The 14,641-nt window shown below is 41.8% G+C and overlaps 1 protein-coding gene across 1 annotated transcript; it reads left to right on the forward strand.

The window, feature by feature from the left end:
* Positions 1-11,493: 11,493 nt before the first annotated feature.
* LOC134374884 (olfactory receptor 8B8-like) lies at positions 11,494-12,428 on the forward strand. Its single transcript, XM_063092968.1, is given in 2 exon segments — positions 11,494-12,285; positions 12,288-12,428. Coding segments are annotated over 2 exon segments (933 nt in total).
* The last annotated feature ends 2,213 nt before the right edge of the window (positions 12,429-14,641 follow it).

The following is a 14,641-nucleotide window of genomic DNA, read 5'->3' on the forward strand; positions in this document are numbered from 1 at the left end:
AGGAACTGATGATTTTTCTCATTTTGTGGTGAAGAAGCAGATGTGAGGTCAAGGCTCCCTTCATGGGTAATTTAGTAAGCAAATAACGTTGCAAGAAAAAACAGGGCTAGGTTCCCAGCTCCCAGATGTTCTTCTCTCTCTCTCTCTCTCTCTCAAGTCTTTATTTTTTCAGAGCAGTTTTAGGTTCACAGAAAAATTGAAAGGAAGGTGCAGAAATTTCTCATATATCCCCTGCCCCCACACATGCCTAACCTCCGCCATTATCAACAGCCCACACAAGAGGGGGACATTTGTTACAGTCAACACACCTACACCGACACATCATTATCACTCAGAGTCCATATTTTACATTAGGGTTCACTCTGGGTGTTGCACCTTCTGTGGGTTTGGACAAAAGTATAATGACATGTATCCACCATTATAGTTTCATACAGAGTAGTTTCACTGCCCTAAAAATCCTCTGTGCTCTGCCACATTGTCTTTAATAGGGATTTTTGTAGTGGCTGAACAAGTTGAGGGTTCCAAATAATATCCATATAATAGTGGTTTAGATGGTGTTCATAATGATATGGAATGAGAAGTAGAGAAGACATAGAAGCAACATTCATCCAGCATAAACCATGCACCAGTGGTGGTAGGTATCAGTAGTGACTCATCAAGAGCTTTGGAACTGGGAGTTGAAAGCAGTTTAGAGAGGATTATTGTCTTGCTTAAGAACTTTTGGAGTTCTAAGCCCTGCAATGATTATTGTGCCCCAAATGCCAAGACCCATATGATTTAGAATTTTATTTTTCATGGTAGTAGAAACCAAACTGAAGATAAAATAACGTGTTTGTATGTTTTTGATTGAAACATTACAGCAATAATAATAAATTCAAGGTGAACCTTTTCACATTTTTTTTTGGCCCCTTCTTTTTTGGTCTCCAAAATGCTGCTTTGGACAAGGGTTTTTCAAACTGTAAATTACAATTCAAAGGTGGACCACAGCAGCGACTCACTAGAGGGCGATCCCTGGGAAAAGTCCAGGAACATTGGGATGTCAGCAACAGTGGAAAGCCTGTACCTATGAACTTGACCATCTGATCCAGGGTCACTCCAGGCTTAGCCCCTTTAGGTGGGGTCTCTGTGGTGAGGCAGCAGGCACCTGAGAGCATGTGCTCTGCAATTGCATGTGCAAGGGACGTGATATTGCTGGGTGTGGGCATCAGAGTCATCAGGATAAGCAGAGTGAAGACATGACAGCTTCAGCAAGTGGCTCTGAGCACAGGGTGTCTGCAGTTCCAGTCTTGGGAGTGTCTGTGTTAGGAGCGGGCAATGATTTTCCAAATAACTTGCCAGGCTATGGGCCAGGACATTGGTAATTATAGGGAGGCTCACCTTCAAGTAGGACCTTACCCGTGGAGGATGCAGACATTGAACTCCACCAGAACTGGTGCCAGGCTGCCTCCCTTGGCTGTCCCTGAGTAGGAGGGGAGCCCTGTGGTTTCCTGCTGCCCTTTCATTACTGAAGTGTGGCAGTTGGTGAGAGGGGAGTGCTTTGGAATTTGTTATAATTAAAAAAAAATGCACTGAAGGCCTTCATTTTGTTGTGTGGGGTGGGATTGGAGATACAAGACTCAGCTAGGATTGCTTCCCTTCATAGTACTCTTTATCCCGGGAGTGTGTAGCCCTGGGCCCTAATTCATTGCCCAAACTGCCCTACATTTGGTACAAATTTTATCTCCCTGACCCTGGTCTTTTTCTAAAATGTTTTGATATTATTGTTAAAGTTTCCTTTTATATCTAAAAGTCTTCTGAAAAAGTTGAGATGCGTGGCAGGGTAGAATATTGGAAAAATCATGAACATTGAAATTTGGAGGCAAAAGATCCTCACTGGATTTACAGGAGTTATATGTGCCCCAGTTTTCTTTTCTGTAAAATAGAAAAATATTATGTTCTACCAGGATTGCAAAAAGTGATTAAGCTGTGGCATGAGTTGGTTTTAAAATCCACGGTGTGGTGCAAGTGTCAGCTCTTGCTTTAAATATGGGCCACACCAGTGTTGACCTATGGATTCTGGACTTACTCACTCAGGCTAACAGGGGAGGCAGAAGCTTGTAGAAATATGTCCTCAATGGCAGGAAGATACTGATTATTCAGGCAGGGCATGAGATGTTGCCATGAAGTGTGTCCTCTGCCTGATCACATGGAAGAAGCAGTCTCTAAAGGGAGGAAGCTGGGGGCAGACAGTGGAAAGAGGGGATCTGAGGAAGTTATTTTTTAGGAGGGATTGAAATTTGAAGTGCATGTTTATGGCAAAACCATGAGGTCAATGTACAGAGAGAGAGATTACAAACTCAGAGAAAATGGATTATCAATGGCTAAAGATTTGGTTACTAGAGTAAGACAATTTGAATTTGCTTCTTGGGGCTGTCACTTCTGTGAATTCTAGAAAATTACCAATCTTTGTTAATTTCAGTTTCCTCATTTGTAAAATTAGTATGACAATCAAATTTATTTCACTAAGAATTAAATGAGATAAAGTATATAAACAGTATAATATCTGGCTTATGTTGAGCATCTAATAAATGTTAACTATTCATATTACTATAAATTTGAAAAAGATCAGTTCTTAAATATTTATTTATTAGTAGTACATTTCAAAATCATATTTCATTTATTAATGAGACAACCAGAAGGAAGTCAAAGAAGCTGTTTCTAAGAGCATTTGAAGTTTAGGGACATACACATACAACTATATGTATATGTGTGTGTAAAATCAAACACATGCATATAAATAGGAAAGAAATGCTAAGATTGCATGTTAGAAATATGACTGGTTAATGTCCTCCAGGACAATGCAATTATATTCCCTTAGGCGTTAACTCCTCTATTGAGCTATAGAAATTATACTCACCCATAAAAAAGAATGAAATTCTGCCATTTGCAGTGACATAGATGAGTCTGGAGAAAATTATGTTAAGTGAAATAAGCTCGAAAAGGAAAGAGAAATACTGCATGTTCTCACTTATAACTGGGTGCTAAGAAAGAAAGAGAGAAAAAGAAAGAAAGAAAAGACCTAAACAATTCCATGAACTTTCAGAATACTAGAGACGAGGGTGAGGCGGAGAGGGGGGAAGGGGGGTTTGGGAAGAGATAGGTTGGGTGAAGGGCATAAAGAAAAATCATGATTTGTAATAATAATATGCTAATAACAAACAATATTTTTAAAAGGACATCAATTTATGCAAAACTCTTACCTTACAAGGTTATAAAATATTTGCCCCTTTATCAGTTGTGAATTGTTAGTCAAATATCCTGTGATATTCTCCAAGTGTCACGTTAGAGTCAAGTAGGTATTTTGGAAAATCCTCTAGCTCAATATCAAAGAGTCAATCATCTACTTAAATTTTTCCATGTTTGAGATAAAGTTTTCTTTAACATTATTAAAAGAATTTTTGGAAGGAACAACCTAGATGTGAAGAGGATTGTAGAAGAACTTACTTGTTTTAGATACATCTGTGGTGTCTGTGCTGTGAGCAGGTTGTCCTCAAAAAGAGTTTTCAAAAAGGCTGCACTATTTTAGTCATCTTCCATCACCCCATTTGTGAGGGAGGCATTCACTCGCCATGGTTATGGCAATGGTCAAACACACAACAACGGGCACTGGACAGATGAGTTGACTGAAGTTTACTATTTGCATGCAGTCATAGCCCAGGGGAGAGGATCCTGTACCATGCAGGAAACACAGGGGATGCTCTCAGAAGCAGAATGAACAACCAGGGGCTGTGGGAAGCAGGCTTTGTGGTATCAAGGGGGGTGGGTTTTCATGGGAGGATATAATTGGTTTATTTGAATAATTCTGCAGGCTGGCAGGAAACTGAAAGTTTGGGATACTCAGGAATAAGTAGGTCTCTACCTGGTCCCATGATAAGGAGGGTTGTGGCTAGAGCATCTTATTGGTGAAACCAAGTGGGGAGGGGAACTGACAGGCCATTTGAGGCCCTCGTGATTTCCCTCAGACGTTGAGGCGTCACATCATGCTGGGCATTAATTTTAGGCCTTACACCACATGCACACTCACAAAAGGTCACGTGTATTTGCATTTATGCAAAAGTATGCATGTATATGTGGGTGTATATATATCAAGAATTAAATGAAAAGATCAAAAAGAAAAAGATGTAAGTCTCTGATTATCTATGCCAAATAGCTAGTCTTACTTTGCATATGGTAACAAACTAACTGAAAAGTGATAGGCTTTTTAAAAAATCATAGCTGGGAAGTCAAGTTTTGATTCAATAATCAATATTTATGATTCTGGGCTGGATGGTGAGGTCATATCAACAGCAAAAAGATTGTGTTAATTTGGTTGTTAATTTTCCATCTTGAAGAGTTGGCATATTAGGCTAGGGATAGAGTTTATTCTGCGCATAACATAGAATATAAGGAAGATGTTTAGTTCTCTTCTTTCTTGCTGGCCAGAGCATTCCAGATAACATGAATATCAGGCAAAAAGGCAGGTTAAAGTTTGGGCATTAGATTCAATTGTCATCCTTGTTTTTGTGACTTCTCCTGATAACTTATCTTCATTTTTCCTTTGCTATTTAATGATTAAAAGACATGTGAAAACACAAACTGGAACTTTCTTCTGAAAAGTTCCTTGATGGAAGTGAACTTAGTGCTCTTGTTAAGTAATAAACAAAGAGCTAAGGGCCATAGATTTGGGGGCAAGATGGTGATTAGATTAGATGACCAATGAGATCATTTTCATCCATCAGAGGTTAGGACTTTAAAATATGACTTCTGTTGGTATAAATGGTTTGAGTCTTGTGAGTCCTTTCAGCAACTGAATACTTAAGGCAATTAACATATAACCAACACATTAATAGGTGATATTCACGCTATAGGAGTGGAGATGGAATTGCTCATGGAAATTGTACGGGATGAAGAGATAAGAAAGGTGAGGTTGGAAATTTGAGGAACTTTAATACGTAATGACCCGCAGAGAAGTCATTGGGCATGGTGTACATAACACCATGAGGTAAATAAGTCAGATGTTGATATTCCTGTATACAGAAGAGACAATCTCAAATTGAAAAGCATTTTGACTCTCCTAAGGCCACACAACAAGATCTTTAAATTCCTAACCCTGGTTCCTTCAAACACATCGCATTGCCTCTTGATTAAAACTAGACTTTAGAAAAGAGATTGCTAGAGAAAGCTTGGGAAAGTATGGCAATATTTTACCAAGAGGCTTTGTGGCTTTCCTGACCAGTAAAGATGTTAAAAAATAGCAGAGTCTCCACCCTGCTGCAATTAGGATTTCTGAGACATCTCTGTCCAACAAGGAAAGTCAGTTTGCTTTCTACAAGATTATTGAATCTTCATGTTTAGGATTTACTTTTTAAAAAAATCAGTTGACATCCCCACTAATGCCTAGAATAAACTCCCTTCCTTTAGATAGCCTTTAAATAAGGCCATTTCTCCCTCCAGCACAATCTTGGAATATGATGTTCCCTCAACACACCTTGAAACCATATATTTCACATCACCAGTGCTAGTGTAATTTTCTTTTTAAAGCGTATACATTCCTGAGATGAATGTCACTTAAAAATGGATTCCTATTTTAAAAGCCCCAAACTGTGGGCTATGCTGAAACTGAGCTCTGGGCATCTCCTAATTTCAGAAGTCTTTGCAGCTCTTTCTGTCACTGAGTAACTTTCCTTTGCCAGTCCTAAAATATCAGGGGGTTTCTTCAAGTCTGTAAATATTCTAGTCCTAAAAGTCACACCCAATAGGCACACAGCACCTAGTATCACCGTCAGATCAGTGTCATCATTAGCATATTTATAATGTCAAAAATTCTAACAGTAAAACCGGTGATGTGTAATCTACATTATTTATGTATCTTTTGGAAATGGGTTTACCGCATAGCTATTTATAGGAAACTGCGAATGAATTCCTTCAGTATTTGAAAAAAATAAATGTGTTCTTGAATTTATCATTTTTCACATCTGGGCTATTGCTGAACCATATTTATATTTCTTTCTATTGAACTTAGTAAATATTAATGAACAATATATGCATTCATCATTGTGTTCTATATTGGGTGTGTAAGTTAAACAGTTTGTGAACATATGATCTTGATTTATAATAAAGTTGGGGCTGGGATAATTGACTCCTAAAATGGTGGGTAAAAAGTAAGAGGCAGAATTTGAACAACTAGATAAAAAGAGGTGTGAAGGAATAAGGGTCCTGTAACACTTCATTAACTTAAAGCTACTTATTAACATTATGATAGTTGATCCTCACGACAATCCTACATGCTAGGTGCTAATAACTCTGCTTACAGGTGAGGTCACTGTAAGCTTACTCAGCTAGTGGGTGATGTGATTAGAACCCAGGTCATTTGGCTACAAAACCTGCTCAGGGTCACCACATTTGCCTTCTCCGACACATTTACTAATAGCTTCTTCCTCCTCTTGCATTGATTGTGGGCAATTGTAAGACTCCATCCTTAATCCGTGACTTGCAGTTTCTGTGATCACCTCTACTTAACATGATTCCCCAATATGTGTCTTGATATATCTTCCTAAGTTCTGATCTCACACTAACAACTTTTTACTTACCATTTGCTCTTAGATGTACTTTTAGCACTTGATGGTTACGTCTAAATTTTATCTCTTTATTTGCCCTGTTTATTTCTCTTTATCTGGGTCCTGGGATTAAAATTATAGTTGCCGTTGATACTTGGCCTTTCCGCCCTATTCCTCCCCCATGATGATTAATCTAGCAAATCCTGTTAACACTTCATCACTACAAATTCCTGAAGCCTAAAGAGATGAGACTGTCAAAACTAAGAGATAAGTAAATTGGATTCCTTTGATTTAAGGAAACGTTCTTGTGCAGAGTAGGATAATAAGAGTATCAACTTATATTAGGATTTTTGCAAATATTAACCGAATTAATATGTGTAAAGAACTTCGCATAGCTCCTGGCACATGGTCAGCATTTATAAAATACACCATATTAGTACAGTATTAGTATTCTTGAATGCATTGGATGATATTTTTAAGCATGCCAAATTTGCACTCTATGTAGATCACTCATTTTCTATAAATGACATAATGTATGTAAATCTTGCAGCACAGTGCTTGGCACACAGGTGTTAATACATGTTAATTACCCTCCAACATAAACCTCCAAGGTCCCATCTAATTCTAGGATTCTATATTAAATGCATGTATCATTTATGCATAAATTTGTGTATTAAGGAGTTGAAAACACTTAATAAAAGTAAATTGAGATTAAATATAATGCAGAACCATGTAACTCCTGATATTTGTTTTCTCAGGAGCTAATGAAGGCCATTTCAAATGAAGACCCTTCAGTTGCCATCTTTGATCTCTGGTCAGGTTCTGTGAGTTCTTATGAAATTTGTGCTTGGCCCTTCTCTGGTGGGTAGTGATGGTGGGTGCACTCGGGGGCAACCTCACACGCTGGAAGTCAGAGGGTTAATGCACGTGTGTGAGAGACATTGTATTGCCTTTACGTGTATCACACATAAAATGACGCAAATTGAATGTTATAAAAAAAGAAAAAATAGAAATAAGTAAAACAAAGGAGCACTGTACTGAAATGCAAGTTTTGAGAAGAGGGCAGTTCTGTGACAAAAGGAACAGAGTTAAGAATAGTTCATCCTACACTGCTTCCTGCTTGGGCTTTATCTGCTCCTCTGGGAACATGACTTTAGTGAAACCCCAGTTGGGAGGATTTTGAAATCTAGTTCCCATGGTAACAGGCTCTAAAGTGACATAAATCCAGAACTTTTCTTGTTTGTTCTATTATCCAAACAAGAATCCTCTAAGCCTCCTGGAGAATAGTCAGCTTTATTTGGGGGGAGCCCCCCCCCCTCCTGGAGAATAGTCAGCTTTATTTGGGGGGAGCCCCCCCACAGGGGTGAGTAGTCAACTTTTAATGAAATTTGTCTTTGATTTCTGTGCCCCAAGGAACCCCTTTCCTATGGGGCTCATTGCAGGTTTGTGATAATAATTTATTTATCTTCTTTAATTGTGAGTTGACTACAGTGGGAATGAGAGCAGGGATTAGAATTCATCATAATAACCAAGGCAGTGGCAAATATCTAAGTGTAAGATTTACACTTGAGGCCTCTTGCTACTGAGCGGTGACTAAAATATATTCCACTTGTGGAGGATTAGCAAGCACTGGAGTATGTGCAAATGTCACCCAATGCTCATACACAAAACACATACACACACATCCAGGGGAGTGACATAAGGTAATGAGCTTGCCAAGTGGAGGACGGGCAGCTGCCAACATGGATTATAAACCAACTGCATGAAGACTCCAGCTGCCTTGTCCTGACCAAAATGTACCTCTCATCAACTATGTGCTGTTTGAAATTTCATAATTAGAAATCTATTTTTTTTTGTTTTTTACTAAGATTTTTTCTTCTTAAAAAAAAAGCCTCAAAGAGGGTGTGGAATGTGGGAGATCTCCAACAAGTCTGAGTAGACTGTATGGGGATGAATGTGTGAGATTCTTCCTGAGAACTAAGAACTCTTTGGACAGAGAATGGGAAGTAGAGTGAGCATTAGGACGGCGAGTGTTTGGGGAAGAGAGATTTTCACTCCTGGAAATGGGTACAGAAAGAGAGGACTGGGAGCCGTAAAGAAACCTCACTTGATTTCATAATTTGGCTTTTGTGGTATGGTAGAAAATGGATATTTAAAATACAGGGCGTTGGTGGTGGGACAGCAGGTGAAATACCCTGGGACCCTGAGGCTGTGTATTAAGTTATGCTGGAGAGACAAGTCTTAGATAATAAAGTTCTGAAGAAAAAGGTATTGTTTCATAGCTCCTCTCCCTCCTGTCAGCTCCTCTCTCCCGTCCTATAACAGTGCCTCTCTTGCCTCTTTCTGTCCCATCTAGCTGTCAGCAATATTTCCCCTGTTTCATTCCCTCCCTAGTAGAGAGTAGAGGACACCACAGCTGTAAGGCAGGGCCAACATTGCGTGGTCTGTGTTGTGCTAAAAAGCTGGCCTTTTGTACCATTTACCTGTTACTTGTTCTGAAAACCTGTCTCACCTTATTGCTGGTGCTTTGAGGTGTCACTTCTGAATTACAAGTTAAACATAGCACTTGGGGGGACTTTGACATCAAGTCATTGACCCCTGGTAGCCCCTTAGGCTAACTGGTCTCCCTCAGCAAGACTCTGCCCACGTCACTCTCCTGTTCCATATACTCTATGGGTTCACATTGCATGCACATTTCCTGCTGTGGCATTCAAGTCTCTCCCCAGTCTGACCCTCACGTGCTGTTCTAGGCCTGATGCCCAACTATGTTCCTTACTTGTACTTTTCATTTCAGCCAAACTAAAGAAGGTGAGCTTCTTCCAGGCAAAGCAACTGGAGAGGTTGGAGACCCAAATTTTATTCTGGGCTCTACCACTGACCAATTCTGAGACTGGTTGGGCCTCAATTTTTCTATCTGGAAAATATAGGGTGGGAGGATTAGATCAGTGAATCCCAAACCTGAATAAATATCCAGACCTCCAGGGGGAGACTTAGAAGAGAAATATGGACCATGAAGTCCCAATCCTGGAGATTCTGAGCTTACAATTGTGAAATTCAATTATACAGCCACGTTTATGAACCCCCAGATTAGCTGGTTTTTAAACATTGCTTCAAATCTGTGAGGCCCCAAGAGTGAGAATTAGCTGTCACGGAACGCCAGCAAGGCTCTGAGAGACCGGGACACTGTAGGGGCAACTTTTGTCACAAGAGAGGGGAAAAGAGATAAGCAAGCCAAACAGGGAAATGATGTCTGGTGGAGTGGAGGGGAATCGAGCTGCAAGGCCCTCAGGCTCAGAGTGAGCATGCTGGGAGTTGAGGAGAGCTGAGAGCAGTACTGGAAGGAGCCAGAAGGGAGGACAGGCCATGAGGGAGAATTCCAGCAATTCAGAAATTTTGGAAAACACTGTTCTTAAAAACTGGAATTGTTCTTTACTGTCAAGCTGAAAATTCCAGAGCAGACAGGTTGGTTTCTCCCCTGGCCTGGGTACTGTGCCATTCCTGTGATGAAGTGCAATATGCGTGCTCTGTTGCACGCCCTCCTCCAAACTGGCCCGGTGTTTTATTTTTACCTTTTCTCAATCTTAGCATGTTCTTTTGTATGTTTAGTTAGGCATGTTTTATCTTGTTTTTTTCAAGATGATCAGAGTCTTGAAGGCAAGGACTCTGAATTACACACTTTTTAAAATCTCCCACAGAGAGATACTAAACATGATTGTTAAGAACACCAGATTTGGAGTAAAATGGACCTAGCTTTAATAAGGCCTTTGTAATTTAACATGTGGGGAATGACTTTATGTCTAAAACAGTGGTTATAAAACCCGGGTGATAGGATTTGGGTGCAAACTAAAATGAAGTACCATATTTAAAATGGCACGGGATCCTGGCAGGCTGGGGCCAGTACATAAGCGCTGGGACAGAAAGAGTGCTGGCTATACACCAAGTGCTAAATAAATGGTAAATTACTATTTTTGCACAATGCTTTGAATATTACTGAGCAGGTGTTAATTGAACAAATACTTTAAGTTTCCAAAAGCTCATTCAAATATTATCAAGGGTATAAGCAAAAGTTCCTTCCTTTTAGAATTAATACCTAGGGCTGTGATCCCAGGGGAACTTCTGTCTTTCTGCTTCTAATCAGGTCCCCAGCCCTCCTAACTCAGAAAAAGGACTGCTCAGTCTCCTGTCACTGGCTGGCATTGAGGACAGTCAAGGAGGCTGGAGAAAAGCCTCGGGCCAAGCCTCGGTTAGACATCATGGTCTCTAGCTCACAAAGAGCTCTCAGGCAGCCCAGCCTCTGATACTCCAACCAGGAGAGGGAAGGGAGGGGTCTGGGCTCAGTCCTTCATCTGTGTGTCTGAATGAAGGAGGATACGAGCCAGAACCAACAGGAACAGACTGAAGCACCAGGCTGAAGGAGGGTGAGTGGCTGAATCTGGGCTGAGCTTTTCCTTAGTCCCAGTCTTGTGTATTAAAGCTCTGGGAAAGGCCACCTCACCCCTCTGCTCCATCCAGGAAGACCATGAGGTGGACATTCCAGGCACCTCTGAGAGGATACCTGCCAGAGACTGGCCCCAGTTTCTGTAAACTCAAGCAGAAACAGAGGTAGAAGGACACACTAAAGGGACCAAAATAAAGATCTGAGGGTCTCCTCTGCTGATCCCTGGGGCCCTTCCTCCCAGCAGCGCCTGCCCTCACCGCAGTGGCAGGTGCATCTTCCAGAGGGTGCCTGCGAGGCGGAGGCCAGAGAGGGAGAGCGGCTACCCTGGCATCAGGAAGGCCCTTCTGCTGAAGTTCCCTGTCTCTCTGGGCATCTGTGTGCAGCCAGTTCTTGGGAACAGGGGAGGTGACGGGAGGCAGCAGTGGTCTTTGTCTCTGAGTGGCTCTTTCCTCTTGGCCTCACAGAATGCCTTAAATGAGAATGGCTGCAGAGAACTCCTCCTCGGTGACAGAGTTTATCCTCACAGGCTTGACCGACCAGCCGGGACTCCAGGTGCCCCTCTTCTTCCTGTTTCTAGGTTTCTACACGGTCACCGTGGTGGGGAACCTGGGCTTGATAACCCTGATCGGGCTCAACTCTCACCTGCACGTTCCCATGTACTTTTTCCTCTTCAACTTGTCCTTCGTAGATTTCTGCTATTCCACCGTTATCACCCCCAAGATGCTGATGAGTTTCGTTTCAGAGAAGAACATCGTCTCCTATGCCGGGTGTATGACTCAGCTCTTCTTCTTTCTTTTCTTTGTGGTCTCTGAGTCCTTCATCCTGTCAGCCATGGCATATGACCGCTATGTCGCCATCTGTAACCCACTGGTGTACACGGTCACCATGTCTCCCCAGGTGTGTTTGCTCCTTTTGTTGGGTGTCTATGGGATGGGGTTTGCTGGGGCCATGGCCCACACAGCATGCATGGTGAGACTGACCTTCTGTGCCGATAACCTTGTCAACCACTACATGTGTGACATCCTTCCCCTTCTGGAGCGCTCTTGCACGAGCACCTATGTGAACGAGCTGGTCGTTTTTGTTGTGGTGGGCATTGACATTGGTGTGCCCACAGTCACCATCTTCATTTCTTACGCCCTCATCCTCTCCAGCGTCCTCCGCATTCGTTCCACCGAGGGCAGGTCCAAAGCTTTCAGCACCTGCAGCTCCCACATCATCGCGGTTTCTCTTTTCTTTGGGTCAGGGGCATTCGTGTATCTCAAACCATCTTCCCTTTTGCCAATAAACCAGGGGAAGTGTCCTCCTTGTTTTATACCATTGTGGTGCCCATGCTCAACCCATTGATCTACAGCCTGAGGAACAAGGATGTCAAAGTTGCTCTGAGGAAAACCTTGAGCAGACGTTTGTTCTCCTGAGAAAGGGGCAATACTTAGGAAAGGAACTTCTGTTCGCCCAAAGGTGATTCAGGTTTTGTTGTTTACATGGGGAAGTTTTAATTCTTTCTCAAACAGGTTCGAACAGGTTCCTTCCCATTTTAAAGATTCTTTAATTTACAGAGATTCTTAAAACAATAAGATAGTCACATTTAGTGGGTCTTGAGGGTCAATCAGTTCAATTCCCTCATATTTCTGAGACTAGACATAGGTTTATGTACCTTCCCTGAGGTCGTTCATCTGCTCTGCAGATCTGCAGAGCTGCAACCAGAATCAAGCCTCTTTATGTCTAACACTGGTTGTTTCCCATGATGGCTTACTTTCTTCCTCCCTCAGGCCCTGGAAAATTTCATTGCAAATGTGAGCTGGCCTAGGATGTTAAAATGTGGTTCTGTCTACAGAAATTTCATGCAACTTTTCAAGAGCTAATTTTAAATATCACATTTTTGCAAGAAGGTAGGAGGTATCGGATTCTGTTGAGATGGTCTTGGCTAAATGACCAGAGAAATTCATGAAGAAGTTTGCAGAATGTGCACAGGAAGTGTGTTAGGACCCAGAGACAGTGGTGTGGAGCTTTGGGGACTCAGACTTTAAAGGCTTTGGTAATGCTGGGTGGAAGAACTTACAGAAAATGTCAAGGTTACAAAGGATGGAACTTGTGAATTATTTTACACACAATCATTTCTCTGTTTTCGAGTCGTGCTATTAAAGCCAGGGTGGAAAAATCTGTAGCTCAGGGTGGTCAGCTCAGGGTCTGGAGAATATTTCAGAACCATAGAAAGCCTTGTGTTACAAGTCAGTGATCAAGTTAGCACCATGCAGCAGAGAAAATGCCCACTGAATGTTCTGGCACTGCAGGCAGCAGGGACTATGTGGGGTATTTTCTGCATACCTTTTCAAGCCAACTTTCTTACCCTTGGCAGCTCTCTCCAAGTCCTGGGAGGCATTCCCTAATGGGCTCCCTTGCCTTCTGGTTGCTGGTTGGGCTAGGCCAATGGCAGCATCAGCAGAGGAAATCAGAGGGCAGGAGGATGTCACAGTGACTTCCTCCACACTGGGATCCAGTGGCAGTAACTGAATGCCGCATTCCCTACTGGTTTACAGTAGCTGCTCCCTGCCTTGCTTCCTCATGCCAAGGGATGGTAACAACTCCCTGCTGCTGCTACCCCAAGGTCCTGCCTGACCGTCCTTTGTGGTTTCTCTCAACGACTCTTTTGCCTAAACAAGTGCACACAGTTCCATCAATATGTTTTTCAGTTACTTGAGAGAATCATCTGTTTTCTGTTGGGACCCTGACTGATGTGCCTTCCAGTAAAGAATGGAAGGTTGGCACAGCTCAGACTCGGAAATCCACAGGTGGATGGTACTGTGTGAAAGGAGGTAGAGTTGCCTTCTGGCTTAAAAGAAAATTATAAATGGTATTCATTTTTTGGCAAAGCAACAGTATGTGAAATGCTGTAAAATGTTTTGACTTATGAGGCTCTCTTCAAAAACATTCTTCTCTATTTGGAAAAATGAAGTTTGGATGGGTATATCATTTTGCCCTTTGTCTTTGAGCAGCAGTGTCTTTATTTTTAAAAATCTTTATGGTAGGGTTGTTAAGAGAATTAAATGCCAGGTGCTCTGCTAGATACTCTTCCTCCTAGTATCAGCATTTCCACTAAATTATTGTGTGATCTTGGGACAACTGTTTCTTCTTTCTGGGGCCAGGCTTGCTTATACGGAAAAGATCACGATCTACCAGATTATTTCTACGTTCCATTTACGATACATATTTATTTATATACTGACTGGATGATACTTGTTTGTTATAGATTGAATATTTGTGTTACCACCCGCCCCCCCCCCCCCCCGCCCAGTTCATTTGTTAAAATCCCCCCCTGGGATCAGGAGGTGGGGCCTTTGGGAGGTGATTAGGTCATGACGGTGGAGTCCTCATGAATGGGGTCAGTGTCCTTATAAAAAGAGGTTTGAGAGAGACCTCTCCTCTCTTGCACCATGTAAAGACACAGCAAGAAGATGCCATCAATGAACCAGAAAGCAGATCCTCACCAGATGCTGAATCTGCTGGTGCTTTGATCTTGGATTTTCTAGCCTCCAGATCTGCGAGAAATAAACTGCTTTTTATAAGCCACCCAGTCTATGGTTTTTGTTACAGTAGGCCAAACAAACTAAGACAATGTTCATGGTACTTA

The sequence above is a fragment of the Cynocephalus volans genome, chromosome 4, assembly GCF_027409185.1.
Source record: "Cynocephalus volans isolate mCynVol1 chromosome 4, mCynVol1.pri, whole genome shotgun sequence".
NCBI classification, from domain to species: Eukaryota; Metazoa; Chordata; class Mammalia; order Dermoptera; family Cynocephalidae; genus Cynocephalus; species Cynocephalus volans.